The sequence below is a fragment of the Mixophyes fleayi genome, chromosome 9 (genome assembly GCF_038048845.1).
Source record: "Mixophyes fleayi isolate aMixFle1 chromosome 9, aMixFle1.hap1, whole genome shotgun sequence".
Taxonomy (NCBI): domain Eukaryota; kingdom Metazoa; phylum Chordata; class Amphibia; order Anura; family Limnodynastidae; genus Mixophyes; species Mixophyes fleayi.
This window is the reverse complement of record NC_134410.1, coordinates 65,393,596-65,410,854: the sequence shown is the minus strand read 5'-3', so window position 1 is coordinate 65,410,854 and position 17,259 is coordinate 65,393,596. Positions and strand designations below refer to the sequence as shown.

General features: G+C 43.2%; 1 protein-coding gene across 4 annotated transcripts in view; it reads right to left on the bottom strand.

The window, feature by feature from the left end:
- The window catches only part of MED12 (mediator complex subunit 12), a 63,175-nt gene that overhangs the window by 42,312 nt on the left and 3,604 nt on the right, over positions 1–17,259 (bottom strand). For all 4 annotated transcript variants that reach the window (XM_075184472.1, XM_075184473.1, XM_075184474.1 and 1 more), the window contains exons 2-7: positions 9,971–10,075; positions 9,691–9,882; positions 9,362–9,521; positions 9,098–9,270; positions 5,506–5,616; positions 5,172–5,426 (exon numbers count right to left, since the gene is read on the bottom strand). In XM_075184472.1, the coding sequence (XP_075040573.1) occupies positions 5,172–5,426; positions 5,506–5,616; positions 9,098–9,270; positions 9,362–9,521; positions 9,691–9,882; positions 9,971–10,075 (996 nt within the window). The remainder of the gene's footprint in view (positions 1–5,171; positions 5,427–5,505; positions 5,617–9,097; positions 9,271–9,361; positions 9,522–9,690; positions 9,883–9,970; positions 10,076–17,259) is intronic.

The following is a 17,259-nucleotide window of genomic DNA, read 5'->3' as shown; positions in this document are numbered from 1 at the left end:
TGCGTCAAGTGAGATGCAGACACTATCCTCTGAACCAATAACACCCGGTGCGACGCACCGCTCTATCCTCTTGGAGAAGTAAAATGTGGGAGTGCAATCCACAGTCCCGACACAGAACCCTGCGAACAAAGGAGATATCCAAGGGAGCACCCCTACCCTGGGATGACAATTTCCCAAAATCAGAGGGTCAAGGGAAGCCAAAGGAAGCGCTCTGATGACGAGATCTAGATTCCATGGCTTCACCTGACCAACCAAAGGGGGGCTGAACCTGAAGAAAAGACAACATCCCATAATCCTGTAAACCAGTGATAGATGGAGAGCACTGGAGGATGCACTTTGAGAGAACCAAAGTGGAGTCTCATATTGGAGCCAGATAGCAAAAGAAAACTTAGAGAGCCAGCAGAGGGACTAGTGTTTGTGATTCACACCAAATGCTGTACAATTTTCAGACCAATGAGAATGAGTGCAGAAGATGCTCCACAGGCTGTATTCAAAGTACCAAGCAGCTTTCTGCGAAGAATCTCTTGCCTACGCCCCTAGTCACCAACGCCATGACACCAAGCTAGAGAAGATCAAAAGAGTGGCAGGAGAGGCCCCTGAACTATAAGATCCGCCAGCATTGGAAGGCGGAAAGGTGGTGTGAGCACCAGCCGCCGAATGTATGAGAACCATGTTCTGCAAGGCAAACAAGGGTTCACCAGCTTAGCTGGAAGCTGGCCCCTTTAAAAACTTTCTAACGCTCACGAGAATATGGAAGAGACCAGTACACCAGCCTGAAGATCCAGGGAGAAATAATGGTATTGGAAAAATTTTACCTGAGGGTTTTACAATTCGGAGCAGTAAAGGGTGACCTGAAAATTGAGTATGGACGCCCTAGACTCAGGCCATAACCTGGTCATCTCTCACATTTCCCTAGGGCCACGTGTTCCCCGCTTGATTGTACAGATATGTAATAGAAGTGGCATCTGACAGAATGTCTAGAGGTCTTCTGATTAAGAACAGCGGAGCCTGACGCAACACTTTGTGCAGCTGTGAGCGCCAAATTTGAAATAACAGTTCTTTAGGGAGGTTAAAAAGACTGTGGAACCCAAAGGATCCTATTAATCCACCTCCACCTAACAGACTAGCGCCTGTTATGACCAGGGTCCAGGCCCTGGTGAATGACTGACCTCACTCCCGACTTATTTTGACTCATATTTAACTCAGCGGTTAAACTGGCATCAAAGAGCACACATCCAACCAAGGAAGAGTGTGTCACGAAAAGGAGGAAGAATAACAGAATGCCTGACCCCAAGCTCCTGAGCCACGCAGATACTCTCCTCTCAACCAATATTGGCCGGAGCGGCACACTTGTCTATCCTTCTGGAAAGGTAATATGTGGGGGTGCAATCCACACTCCCGCCACTGAACCCCTGCGAACAGGGGCGATATGCAAGGGAACACTCCTACCCTGGGATAAACATATTATCCCATAGTAAGCAAGTCAAAAGTGGCCAAAACCAGCGCTGTGATCACCCAAACTAGATTTAATGGCCTCACCTGACCAACCAAAGGGGGACTGAAGTAGAAGAGACCCCTTGAAGACAAGACAGAAGATACTGTGATCCTTGAAACCGGCATTGAAACTGATGTAGAGCACTGGGAGCTGCACCCTGCGGGAACCTAGGCGGAGTTCCATACCTTGCAAAAGAAAGCGACTAAGGGAGCCAGCAATGGAACGTGTGAAAACCCTGGGATTCACACCAAACGCTGTACTGTTTCAAAGCAAGGAGAACTCCAACGCCACAGCGCCAAGCTAGACGATATTAAGAGTGGCAGAAAGAGGCCCTCGACCGTTTAAATCTGGCCACAGAGGGAGGCGGACGGGAGGTGTCGCCACTGGCTGCCAATGTCTGAGGATCCTGCTCTGCGAGGTAAATGAAGAGCAATCAGGATAGCTGGAAGCCACACTCCTATAGAAACTTTTTACCCATGGGAACCTGGGAAGTGGAAGAGACAGGTACACCAGAACGAAGCTTTAGAAAACATCCTGGTATGAGAATATTCCACATGATGGTCTCCTGATTATGAGCAGTAAGGGGGTGACCTGAGAAACAAGCATGGACGTCCTGGGGACTAAGTCCGGAGTGCCCTCAACACTCCACAATGAGGGCAAAGGACGTCTCCGTGAAGAGACCACTCCCCCTGGATAATTGCCTACCTGCTTAGACTCTCGGCATCCCACTAATTCATGTTCGGAAAATGGTCAAAAGTATGGGAATATGCCACGCTGCTCGGGCCATAATCTGGTAGTCTCTTATACTGCTCTTAGGCTGCGTGTTCCCTCGTGCTACACAGGAATGCAACAGCGGTGGCAATATCTGACTGATTGCCTAGAGGTTTCCTTATTAGGACCTGCCAGTCCTGACGCCACATCCTGTGCACTCTGAGCACCAGATTTGAAAGTACAGTCTTTTCTGGGATGACTGAAAAGACCCTGAAACCCTAAGGATCCTTTTAAGTCCGCCTCCATCGAACAGACTGTAGCCTGTCAGGACCTGGGTCCAGGACCTGAAGAACGACTGACCTCAATCCTGAATGTCTGCCTAACCAGTGAGAGAGAGACGTGTGGGTTTTGACAGAGCAATGATTTGCAAGTCCAATAACCTGGGAACCAGCACCTTTCTGGAGAATTTCCTTCTGGAGGTGTCGAGAGGATCATAGAAGCATTACTGCCTTGAGCGTAGGTACCCTGCTTTCCAGAAGCCTTAAGCAACTGAGAAGAGAAAATTTCTCTCCGCGCGAAGAGCATCCTTTTCCTGCGCTGAAATGGGAACCAGTATACAAGATGAGGTCAAAGAACCGTATCTGCTGTGGCAGATTGAGTGGGGACATATGTCGTTTCTGCACCCAGACATGCGCTTCCAGGAACCGGAAGGAGATTTGTCTGTGAGAGAGATGACGGAACCCTCGGAAAATGGTCATCCAGACTGGGTACTATCGTGACTTGGCGGGAGGGCCATAGCCCTGCCATGACTGCCATTACCTCAGAAACCCACAAGGTGCAATGTCCATACTAACAAAAAAGAGGATCCAGAGCCAGAACCAAAATCTCTATACTGCTAAAGCGAAAGAGACACTGATGCCCCCTTCCCGGCTGGTACATGTAAAAAGACCTACATGATGTATATTGAGGTCAGAAACTCTCTCTGTTCACTGCCTGCAATGACTGTGCGTAGTGACTACATCCGAAACAAGAGAACGCAGACCTGTTGAGGGCCAGCCAGCTTAGATAGAACAAAATGATCCATCTGTGGGCCAGGAGAAGGCTAGAATAAAATACCCCAATCCTCAGGAATACCACCAGGTATATAGGTTCCTCCCCTAACTGCCCCTGTGCAGGTACAATATGCTCTTATGGGAGCCAAGAAGTGAGTACGTGATGGTGTACCTCGCTCCCAGAAAAAAAAGGGGACGAAGGGTTTAAGACGGCCCTTGAAGTGGCCTGGTGGAGCTCACGGGAAGAGATGTACTCTAACCTCCAGTGGCTCCTGGAGACTACACTGTAACTCTGCAATAGTGAGAAGCTCCGTTCATGGAAACTATGAATACCTATGGCTAACTGCTCTGACCATGGCTGAATTTTTCAGAACCTAGCTATGACCCTGTTGGGTGTAAACAAACTGCCAGCCGTCACTTAAGCTGAGTGGCGGCCAGATTACACTTTGTCAGAGAAAACCTGCCTGTCATGTGTAGGAATAGCAGAATAAATGAATAGACGAGTCACAAGGTTGTCAACCTCAAGGGTTCCTTCTGGTCTATTTTCTCTGCCAGGAGAGGAAAAAGAGATGAGAACCTGCTCAGTGTAATAACAGTTTATTTGGCTCTCTGCCAAAGGTCAGACATATGCTGGGCATCTGCGGTCCCCTCAGATATACAGTATATATTTTTTTCCACCCTCCATCCATCCCCTAAAATGGCCGTCTCCATGTACCGCCGAACCACGCATAAAGTATGGCTGTCGGCTATTAGAGTGCATCTTCCACCTTAAGTAAATGGTGCCCAGGCTGCGGGGAGCATTAGTGAGCTAATCACCTCCTTTGGAGTGCAATCGCTTCCCTGTCCGCCCTGCTCGTTGTCTAGGGGGACGGGGGTGAACTTGCTGGCATGTTCGTCGGGCAGAGAGGAGAGGCTATTGCAGCTTCACTCCAGCCCGTACTAAAGATTGTGACCTCAGCAGTCTATAAGGCCATCCTAATGGCAGTGCTGGCTGCGAGTAACTGCTGCCTGCATGGCAGACTTATATTTTGCGGCCCAACTGCTCGTTTCTAGAGGACTGCCGGTAATGGTGCTAGGCAAGTGAGCCAGGCTACGTCTTACCTTGCGCAGGGACCCAGAGTGAAGGAAGCCGACAGGCTGTTCACTCCTCTGGGTCTTGAGGTCGATCCCTGCGCTGCACCTGCACAGGAAAGTAAAAAAAAATAAGAATATGAAAACCTAGATCTAATTAAAGTATAGGCAGGAGCCTATACCAAAGTGACCTCTCCTAGGCACTGAGGTCTGAGCTGGAGAGGAGGGGCATAGTAGGGGAGGAGTGTAAGGAACAAAGAAGTTAATATGTGGCGAAACTCCTAGTCCCACCTAGTATACCCCAATGTCTCGCAGTGTCCCCCAATAGTAGGAAAGAGAAAATTGCATTAAAACAATTATAACATAATGCTGCAGGGAAGATTTTACGTTTATTAAGGGAATATTGCTCCTTTTATTAATTCTCCTGCTTGTTTGACAACACATTCCCTATGATTGCTTTATTTTGCCTACATTTTATATGTGGTTTGGCCACAATTTATGAACCATGCTCAAATGCAATGATTTGAACAGTTTCTATGGTTTTTCTAAAACCAGACAACTCTGACTTCACAAGACTTTGGGAGGCAGACAGCAATGAGGCAAATATAGAAAGGGAGGGGGGGGGGGGGGATGTGAAAAATCATACCCCTGTTTGTTCTAATTCAGTCGATAAAGATTGTTTGGGTACTTTTGTAGAATATTCCCTAATATGTGCATTTTATTTTCATTAGAAGGCAGCTGAAAATTAATGGTGTGCTGGTCAGCTTATCAACTGGGTATATAAACAAAAAATAAATAAATGAGTGGAGCCCCGATGTACATACAAGCCAGAGAAACACTACCTGCAGCATACAGCTTAACCCAAACACAAGAGGACGATGTTGGGGACATTGAAGAAGGTCACTGAAGGGGGAAGATGAAGCAGATCCTGAGGGTGGAGGAGGTGCAGGCGCAGGAGGCAGAGCTGTACCATTCTGAGCTGTAAGGAGATGTCCTGTATGGCCCCCACTACTTTCCAACATCTGTGCTAAGCGCCTTGTGCAGAAATACGCCAGACGACGTGACAGATATGCAGACTGGACTAAAGAACCTGAATACTGTGGAAAAAACACAACCAGATGAGTGAAAGACATATAGCTGTATAACGAACATTCATTGCATTATCATCATGCTCACACGCAGTAAGAGAGGAAGCAGCAGTTTCAATAGTTCATCTTCCCCCGGTCGAATCTTTTCAAAACATTCCAGGACCCAAGTAAGGAACTCATGTCGATCTAGCATTCCATCCTTTAAAACAGCAGAAAATAATTATGGTCTACACCCAGAATCACAACATTTAATAAAATAACATTTTTAAAGGATTAAAACATTGATGTAACCAATAGGACCACTTGACTGGTTTCAGACCCCCAGTTTTAATCATAAGATTATTTTACTAGTCTTCGACCAAAAACAGGATTTTTCCATTCAATTATGACTAAGTGCTGTGGGATCATATTTCAAACAAGTGTGCCGATTGATTACTTTCATGCTTTTTGATTACTTAAAATCAAAAATAGGATTTTGGGTACTTGCGTAAAACCCTTTTCTCCTAATCCATGGTGAACATGGCATACCATGTGTTATAGACGCAGGTGTGAGGAGCTCTGGCACTTTAAATAATTCTTCAATGGAGGAGCTTAATTAACATAGCACTCAAGAAAGGAGCCCAACGAGTGAGTGAAACATCCAATAGAAAAAGAGAGAACTGTTCTATACACAACCTGAACTCAAACATGAAGAACAGGCAAACAAAAAAAGACAACATTGGAGGGCATCCAGTGTCCACCATAGATTAAGAGAAAAGCATGTACCAAAATTCCAATTTTCTCGGACATCCTAAGGGAGACTCTAGAATACCATCCCAAACTGCCCCTAAGGGCCAGAATGCTACTTTGCAGTGCTCAGTACTTTACGACCAAAAGACGCATCTTGACACAAAAAAGTGCCACACAACTGTGCACCGATGACCACATGGCAGCCCCGCACAGCTGTTCAGTGGAAGCAACCAGCCACGAGACTCAGGAGGTACCCACAGAGCGGGTAGAATGAGTATTCATTCAGTACAGAACAGGCTGACCCGCACTGGTGTACTGACTTAATCCACCTGGCGATAGTTAGTTTGTTTAGAGGCAGGCCAGCCTCTCTTGTGCACATCATACAGATCCAAGAGATTACCCAAGCGGTACATCTCTTTTGTCCTCTGAATGTAGATCTGCAAGGCTTGCACCAGGTCCAGCTCGTCAACGAGCCATCCTCAGCCTCGGACCTACTCCGAAGAAAAATGGGACCACAATTTCCTATTCAGGTGGAATATGTAAACTACCTTCAGTTCGAAAAAAGGGTTTGTCATAAGCACCACCCCATCCACATGGAACACCAGGATGAGAGAAGCGCAAGACAAGACCCCCAATTTCGAGACCCTGTGAGATTGCCGAAAGGAAAGTAGTCTTCCAGGACAAGTATTTTAAATCCACAAACTGTAAGGGCTGCTATGCTGGAAGTGCATAGCGAACCCGAGGACACTGGTATCCCTCTCAGATTGGTATTTGCCGGTAGGCGGAATGCCAAGCTCGCAACAAGAGAGAGCAGTGGGCCAGCCACTGCCGAGGACAAGAATCTGTTCTCAAGCAGGCCGGCATGAAAGGAGGCTGCTCCTACGTAGTCTGCCAAATCTCAGATGTGCTCCAAGGGTAAAAGCAACTTGGATCTGGGTCTGCCTGACTGTAGTTCCTCTGCCAGTTGGTTAGTTCACCATTTCCCAGCCTTGCTGAGACTAGAGTGTGTCTGAGCAAAGTCCCTGCACCTGTGCTCAAACACATATTCCACCTGAATAGGAATCAGATTCTAGCTATCACTTTGTAGAAGGTACTAAATAAATGAAAGCTAGAATCTGATTGGTTGCTATAGGCAACATCCCCACTTTTTCAAACCCGCAGCTTAGTAAATATACCCCTGTGTGTCTTCCAGGAACAGCTACCCTTAAAGACAGTAGTCTGTGCTGTCTTTAATGGTAGCTGTTCCTAGAACAAGGATCATGGTGGACCTGGATAAGCTCACTACAGGCACATCAACCTTGGGAGGAGATTCCCACTTTTGTGTCCCCACACTAGGAACAGGGCACAGTTACTAAAGTCGAAGGATACCTGAAATCTCTAATTGGGAAGAAAATGGGAAAGTGAACAACACCTTCTTCTGACGCATGAAGAAAGATGTCCCGAATAGGGGAGTTGGGAACAGTGGAGCTCCTCTGACGGAGAAAGAGGAGCAGAAGAGACAGGGTCTGGAAATTTCTTGGTTCAATTCTGATAGCCTGAACCATGCCCAAACTGGATCTCCCATTTCGTTAGGCACCCACCCCCTCCCCCTCCCCCCAAGCAAGAATGGGAGATGAGCCTCCGCCTCACACGTCGGACACAAAGTCCATGGGTCAGACTGTGCACACTGGAATTTAGTATTACAATCTTTGCCACCGCTCACCTTCCCACGCATACTAAAGTCAGACAGGGAACAATAGTACATGTTAATACCAATACAGACAGTAAAACTAAACCGTAGTATAAAAATTAGTATGTAGCTATGTTATACAGAGTAAGCTACCACATGCTGACTTAAACTGTGAGGGGCAAATATATAAGTAGACAAACGGCTATGATGTGAGTATTATGAATATATCAACGTTTTTGATAACAGAATTGCACACTCCCAAAAGAATACCATAATAGTAATAATGAAAATAATCCACCAGGTCTGAATCAGAGAGTGTACTCAGATTCCTTCTATTGCAGGTTTTGCAGTGTTACATGTAATAAGCTGCGCACAAGAACCAAATAACCCATAAAGAATACAGAGTTTGTAGAAGAGGGAGAGGTGACAGCCCAGGCTTCACTGACAGATGTGCTGTGCAGCTTGGATCTCCCTGTGACTCTTCTGTCATGTTCATGACGAGCTTGCCAAAGATGGAAGCCCGCTAAAAGAGGAGGTACTAGGACCTCTTCCTGATGTGCCTGTGATGAAGCTTTTGGACTGCACCATTGTAAATCCTGCCATAATGGCAGACACTGCTGCTTTATTAAAAAGAGAGAGGAAAAAAGCTCTCCCCTCCGAGGTGATGTGAGCCTTATCATAACCTGACCAGTGCCTTGTTCCTCCTCAATGCTCCCTCCAGAGTGTGGTGGGTACCGGCATCCTCCATCCCTGCCTGTGTAAGCAGTGACCAGGTCCCCTCTGGAGAGTAGCTAACCCAGTCTTTTGTTGGAAGTGCGCTGTATACCAGAGGGATTTGCCCCTGAAAAACGTGCCTGCTCCTACAGGCACTTAATCTACAATGGGTGTTCTTTGGTCATTACAGGTAGATAGAGGGGAAGGAAGTTCATCCATTGAAGAATTATTTAAAGTGCTAAAGCTGATCACACCTGCATCTATACCCCACAGAGAGAATGTGATTTCATTATACATTACTTCTAGTAAGTAATTCTGAGTGATGTTTATATTTGTCTCTTTATATTAGAGAAGCCATTTTACTGAATAATTCCTTGGAGTGGAGTAGTGGATAACTATTAGAAAACAGGAAATAAATCACAATACCCCAGCCAACATTTTAGGTATACACTAGTTTAATTAACTGACTATTACATAGATCTAAAACTTAAATTATTTTCATAGTTTAATACTTAAGACCTTCATTTTCTTGGCTTCAAGATTCTAAGCTTCCACACAGAACGCTTACCTGGAACATAAACATGGCTAATTTCTCATTATATTCCCACTGTTTTAGTGCTAGTTCCACCTCTGGAGGCACAGGCCCAGGAGAAGGCCCGCAACCCCCAGTCATCTGCCGGTAATACTCAGCAATCTTCTGCAGCTGTTCCCATAAGTAGCGAGTGATGATCTGTGTCCACTCTGCAAAGGTCAGACAAAAGGAGAAAGTAACTCAACAGCATACTTACACTGTGTAGCTCAGTCACCAGGAGTACTAGAAACACCATGTTACCTATGAAGGGATCCATGACATGTCTCTTTTTCACTTTGGTTTCTGTAATTGCTGCATAATAGGCACAAGTCATCTTAATGAGCCAGGCTGCCCGCATAACTGGCACAGAATAACGAGCCAGGAAACCAAACACCTCCTCCTTCTTCCCAAAAATAGGAACCTGTCCACAACAAAAATGAAACATGTCAAAATTGAGTATGTGTTATGGATCATAGCGATACAAAGATTGGATCCCAAATAAAAACTCATTTTCATTAAACTGAATCTTGTGAAAAACCTCTGTGCATTTACTGTATATATAAAAATGATTACAAAGCTGTAGCACTCGCCTTCTTGCCAAGATGTGTCAGAGGTTTGGTTCCTGCAAGGTCTGTGAACCAGTTATTAATGGCGCTCTGGGAGCGAGCAGTTACCAGCCAAAAGTTGTCCTTCTGGTTAACTTGCGGCTTCCTTCGACCAGTGTCTGGCAGAGTATTGCACCGCAACTTTTCCGCCATGATATTACTAAAATTAGAGCTGATCTAAGAAAAGAGATTGAGAATGTGAGGACATCAGGATGGAAATGGAGGGTGAGAACCAATGATGGCCGATTTCAAAATAAATGCTTACCTTGGCTGGGTTAAAATTGACATTCTTAGCGCTGCCATGTTCATCTCCTGATACAGCTGGCTGGTTATTGAATCCTTGTTTTACGTTTAGAGCAGTTAGCTCGTCCTGTATATAAAAAAAGAAAAATATAAGTACCATCTCAGACAGAAACAGAAAACAAAGACACATGCAGCTCATTATCCTATGCATTTTACAAGTCTCTGTACAAACTTGGAGAACGAAGGAAGTGGAAAACAGGTTTGTACAGTAAAACACTGAATTAGACCATTTTTATCATGATTAACTATAGATGGCTGAAATCTACCTCCACTACTTTGAGACAAGGTTCATTGTTTGAGGTCTCTTTATGAAAAATCACACTCAAACTCTAATGTTAGTAAACAGTGACACAAAGATTGTTTGCTGCCCTTAATGGATGGTTGAAATACCAACTAAAGAGTATTAATAAAAGTGTTTACTTGTAAAAATCTTCTTCAAGATGAAATAACTTACGGATATCGCACATTTCTCTAAAAACACTAGTGCTACAACATTATGGTTCCACTTAAACATAGGAAGTGCACCAACTGAGAATGCAGGCACAACAAAACACAACTATCTCAGATTGCACCATGTGAAGAGCTGCCTTCTCTTTACAGAAAACGAAATATAGGAACCAGTGTTAAAACAGCTCAGAGTCATGCCTAGAAGAGATGAAGGCCAGGAGAAAAGTCCTCTTTCAAGACAGGAAGCACAGGGGAACTGATCTAAGGGGTTTCAAAGGAAACACCCTGAAAAACCTTCAGAACATAGAGCAACCTACCAAGGCCTGTTCCTTGCAAAAAAGGTAGCGCAGTAAGATTGGAAGAAAAAAAAAGAAAAAAGTAAAGAGCATAAACCTGCACCTTGAGAAAACGCTCGGTCAGGCCACCCACGAGAAAAAGTAGGAGATGGGAAATATTAAAAAAAATTCTGGTGGAAACCCACTTTCCTCTCAAGCAAAGAAGAAAGTATTTACTTGAGCCAAAGCTGAGTGAACAGTACAAACATCCATTAAGTGCCAACAGTGTTCTCCCCAGAAAATTTTGCCAGCCAGGTGGCATTAAGAAGCAGCCAGGTGGGGACAGTTGTAATACTTTGCAATAATATTGAAAAATGTTGGAGGTTATTTCCCACACTTGCCAGGACTGGTCAGACTGGTGGTCAATGGCCTAACACACACTGCTGGCTGTAGTGCTCACATACTGCCTTTTCTAATAGGAGAAACAATGGTTTATTCCATTATATTAAACTCTGTTTGGCTCCAAGGGCCGGCTGGCAAGTAAAAACAACTGCGTAGAACTAGGTGCTGGGGAGAACACTGGTCACAGTCAGAAGACATGGGTGCACACACTGCACTGCAAGATTACTGCCCTGCACCAACATAACACTGCTCCTCCAGAAAAATAAAGTCTGCCTGCTTCATCAGGATCACCGATTATGGAAGCTTTTTCATTATATCCAGCCAGTTTGAATGTTTGCTGTTCAGTTACTTCTCATGAGCTTTACCTTTTAAAAAACACTTGTCAAGATGTATGATTGTCTAGTTCCAACCTGTATGCCATGCAAGTTCACAATGGGGACATAAAAATGACCCTTCTCTTGCCTCCATCTAATTCACTGTGGCCATAGATACATGTATACAGTGTTCTGCAAATTGCCTATTTCCCGGGTACTCCGCCCGGTTGTTTTTACTTGCCACCTAGCTCTTGAAGCCCAACAGAGTTCCATTATAATATAATAAACCATTGTTTCTCTTGTTTTAACAGGCACTATGTGAGCACTACAGCCAGCAGTATGTGTTAGACCAGTCCTGGCTGGTTTGGGCAATAACCTCCAACGTTTTTCTTTATTATTGCAAAAGCAATACACTGCCCCCAACTGACTACTTCTTAATGCCACCAGGCTGGTAATTTTTGGGAGGGCGAACACTGGTATATTATTACTATCCTTTATTTGTTTGGCGCCACAAGAGTTCCGCAGCGCCGTACACAGCACAAACAGTAGACTATACAGGGTGAAACGTAAATGAACAATAAACAAAAAATACCAAAACTTCAGAAACTCCAGGCAGGCTAATGCAGTAAATACGGAGCAGAAGAGCAGGTATGGAGACAGGAGGAAAGAGGGCCCTGCTCAAACGAGCTTACATCCTAAAGGAGGGTAAACAAAACTCAGGCACAAAGGGAGCCAGTTGAAGTATGTAGGGAGAGAACAGGGAAACCGGGAGGAGAGAGGGGAGAACAAGCGGAGGAGATGAAAGGGAAATACCTGCATGGCTTTGGTAGATCATAGAATAACACAGAAACAGTGTGTGTGGGGAAAGAAAAATTATTGCTTATTCTCCAAAAATATTCTAAAATGGGCTGTACAGATTTGTTGGTACCCCTTAGCAGAGATTATAATTGGATTATAGTGATATTTCAAACTAATCTAGATCTGTCTGATCGCAGAATCAGATGCTTTTTGAGCAGTAGCAGACTCCACTTTTGAAAGAACATAAAAAAAAGTCATACTGGCATTTGCTAAAATGCATACCGACAAGCAACAATGCTTCTGACAGAATGTCCTTTGGACAGAGGAGTCCAAATTGCTGCTTTTTGGAAAGTCTCATCAGCTCTATTTCCACAGATGAAAAAATTAAGCTTTCAAAAAAAAAAAAAAAAAAAAAAGCTTATCTACTGTGAAACATGCAGGAGGCTCGGTGATGTTTTGGGGCCTGCCTTGCGGTGTCTGGCACAAGTACAATGAAATCAAGATTATCAAGTCATTCTGGAGTGAGACATGCTGCCCAGTGTCAGAAAAGCTCAGTTTGAGTCGCAGGTCATGGGTCATCCAACAGGATACTGACCCAAAACACACAGCTAAAAGTACCCATAAAAGGATAAGAAGAATACATTGGACTATTCTGAAGTGGCCTTCTATGAGCTCTGATCTGAAGCCTATCAAACATCTATGGAGAGAGCTGAAACATGTAGTCTGGAAATGGTACCCATCAAACCTGAGATGCTTAGGAAGAGTGGGCCAAACTATCTGTTGACAGGTGCAGAATTCTCACTGCGAGCTACAGAAATCACTTGATTGCAGTGATTGCCGCTAGAGGTGTGCAACAAAATATTAGGTTAAGGGTCCCATCATTTTTGTCCATGCCATTTTCATTTGTTTTATCATTTAAAATATTCTGTTGAATCAAAATTCAAATGCAATGTCTGATTTCTATTAAATATGAAATAAACACTTAAAGCAGGCCTGTCCAACCTGCGACCCTCCAGGTGTTGTGAAACTACAAGCCCCAGCATGCTTTGCCGGTAGACAACCAGTTGATAGCTGGAGGGCTACAGGTTGGACAGGCCTGACTTAAAGGATGCAAATTACTTTTCAGTTTCAAGTTATTTCAGAGAAAAATATGGGTTCACCTTTTCATGGAGGGGTACCAACAAATTTGTCCACATCTGCATATACTGCTAAAGTAAGTGAAATGTGTGAACTTGTGCAGTATCTTTGTCTCAGACTATAAAAAGGCTGTTTTATGCACTGACATGTTGTATTCCTGATGAAATCATCTGTCAATGACAACAGGCAACCTTTGATCAATCAACACATATCTCCTAATGTAAGAATTCCACAACAGACTTAACATTAACACTTATATTTGGAGAGTAGTGAATGGCATATGACTCATGTTGAAACCCATATGCAAAAGCAGATGCTGCAACCGTAGCCAAGAAATTATTTACGGAGTCTAGCTCTAGGAAAGTGGAAAGTGAACACAAAACACATCTGTATACGAAGATCGCCACATGTAAACAACTTTCTCCTTCTCTAATTATAACTTTTGAATGATAAAGAAAAATCTATCCCTGCTGTAAAACATGATATTAGAAGTCGCTCTGGAGTTCCATCACTTTTAAAAGGCACTGAACTGGGTAGGGTATGCATATTTACAGCAGGGAAGAGTCATAAAATGCTGAGAGTTTGTAAGATTATGACTCCTCTGAGACAATTTGTTATATGATAGCATTTGTCTGTTCACTGTTGCATGCATTTACTTCATACAAAACCTGCCTGACCCAATGCCAGATATATTACACAGGCCAGTTGCAAGCACCTTTTTTTGTTTCCATTACATCACCTTTTCCACTGCAGCAGATCATACCTGCAAGTTTCTCTCAGTGCCTCACAGATCCTGCCTTGCTCTGTATTCAATGTGCCAGAGTTGACTGTATATTCCTGCACATAGGCTTCTGAGGTTAAGCAACAGATCAGTTGACTGCTAGGGGCACTTTTTTTTAATTTTTAATTCTAGGCTTCGAGGCACTTCAAATATAAGCAAGTCTTGACAAAAATGTCCAAAATCTAGGTACCAAATGCGAACTTAAATGCCACCATTTGCAGAGCCATGGCTGGAAGTATTGGCAGTTACTGTCAACCTTTCTCTCCTTGTGGCTGCTTTCTGGCACTTGTTTCAGCTGGGTCCCACTGATAGCGCTGTTTCCTGTCTGGAACTTATCTCCAACAGGCAATTACAGCAGATCAGGAAGATGAACAGATGCTAGTCAGTTCTAATACTGAGAACATTACTCTATTGGAGGATGGCTTGAACTCTAGAACTGAAGAGAGCTTAAGCCACACACACACGTACGTACAAAGCTTGGTTGGCAAAATTTTTAATTTCTCCCAAATAATCATTTATTGCACCGTGTGTACTGCATATCGACAGACCAAAGTTCAATTTAATTGAATCAAAATTGACAGGACAGTAAAGCGGGTCAGTCTATCTGCAGGCTTTGGTTAGATGCACAGTGCAATCTCAGTTCTGTGTCTGAATGGCTGCTTCTGTACAATTTGGCCTTCTACGAATGTTAGGCTGAATGACAGGACTCAACAGTGTGTGAACAGTTTATTTTTCCTGGGGCAATAACTCTTTATTGGAAAACCAATCTACAAACATATTCCAAGTATGGTTGTAAAAGGCATATATAGATGACACATAACCTATATATAGAGTGTCAATTACTCCTGCAGATAGTTCGACAGATTCACTATCCATTTAGTCACACACAGGTGACAAATTGGACGTGTCTCAGCATCTAACGCTCAGGACGAGAGGTTGGATTCTGTATACATTATTTATTAAATAAATAAATATAGGGCCTACATATTATGCAGAGCTTTACAGAGAATATTTAATCATGCACATCAGACCCTACCCCAGTGGCACATACCAAATAGGGTTAATTTGATCAGAAACCAAATAACCTACCAGTAAGTCTTTGGCATGTGCTAGGAAAACCGGAGCGCTAGAAGAAATCCATGCAGAGGGGGGAAGGGGGGGACATACAAATTCCACACAGACAGGGCCCTGGTTGGAATCGAACCCATGACCCCAGTACTGTGAGGACGCAATATAAACCAATGTGCAACAGTTCTGCCCATCATCTGAGTTGTCTGAAAATATGACAAGGCAACTCTACATTGAGCAACTGAATGCTAGGAGGTTTCCTCCCCCCTCCCCAATAGCTAATTTTTCCAAGTAAATTTGGAAGACAGACTGCACTGAAATCTGACTAAGTTCCCAATGTACACATGGCATGCAGCAGGATTCTATTAAATTTGCGACAGTAACTATGGCTCGAGTGGGAATGCTAAAGTGACCTCTTTGTAATGAGACGCTAAACCAGTGTGTCATCTAGAGATCAGATCACAACCTAAAGTAAAGAATGGGATTGCTCAATTTTTAGTGAGACACAAATGTCACAGAATTTTGAAGAAGCAAAGTATATATTGCTAGGCCCAAATAAACCAATCTGTTGAGCTGGAACTAACTTTGGGAAAACAATTACCATCCATACAGAGACAGAACAATGTCCATCTAAGGGGGATTCAAAAGCATTACGAAGAATTGGCTTTAATACATTGTTTTATTGATTAATTAAGGAACAGGGTAAACCCATAAAGACAGGCAAGACTCCTAAAAATGCTTGATTATTAATTTTGGATCTCAAATTAAAAAAAATATATATAGTTTTCAAGAGCACATGTACATGCTTATTCAACACGGACAATATTCTGATTTAGCCACAGGGTACTAAGCCATGAAGTAAACTAAATAGTCTCTTGTAAAACCCATATGTTGGGAGAAATACGTTTGGGTAGTGAACATATCTACATTTATTCAGAAAATGAAGATAAAGTATTTACCAGTCAACAGAAATAAATCTTATTTCTATGAAACAAAATAGACCACCACCCAGTGTATGTACTACCAAAAACAATTACAAAATAATAATATATTATATTATTATTATTATTATTATTATTAAAAGACATTTCAGCAGTAGATTAAAATCATGTTAAAAACTGGCACATCTTTGATGTATACCTCAAACTGCAGATGTACCGTAACTAATAGCAACCACACATTTACATTTATTGTCTAACTACATTGATACACGTGAAATGATTGTCAAAGGTTACTGCACAGCTGCACTTCGCTAATCAATAACCCCCATATATCAGATTACAGCATTTAGATCTAGATTTCCACTGAAACAAATATGGCCAACACTACAAATTTTTGACTGAAAAATAAAAAATAATAATTTAATTGTAGGGAATAGATCCTTGAAAAGGTGGCTGGAATACTCAACTGAGGTTGCATTCATTCAGATCAGAGGGAATGAACAACATTGTTATCTGTATGGAACAGGAAAACAGTAGCAGCACCAAACTATGAAGCTCCCAAAACACAAGGAGAACACAAATACACCATACATATACACTGTGATACTGCACCTAATATCAGGGAACTAACATATATGGGCCAAAAACAACAGTAATGACGCCCAATAAAGATCATTTCAAGATTGAAAGAATCATTATTGGGGACATTCAGAAATATAGTCGTAAAGCAACAACACAGTGTTTCTTAACTCCAGTCCTCACGTACCCCCAACAGCTCATGTTTTCAGGTCTTCGTTAATCATGCACATGTGACTTAGGGCTAGATTTACTAAGCTGTGGGTTTGAAAAAGTGGGGATGTTGCCTATAGCAACCAATCAGATTCTAGCTTTCATTTATTTAGTGCTTTCTGCAAAATGACAGCTAGAATCTGATTGGTTGCTATAGGCAACATCCCCACTTTTTCAAACCCGCAGCTTAGTAAATCTAGCCCTTAGTCTACTTGGCTGGGTCAGTAATTATTCCACCTGTTTGCACAGACAAAAATCCTCAAAACATGAGCTGTTGGGGGTGCACGAGGACTGGAGCT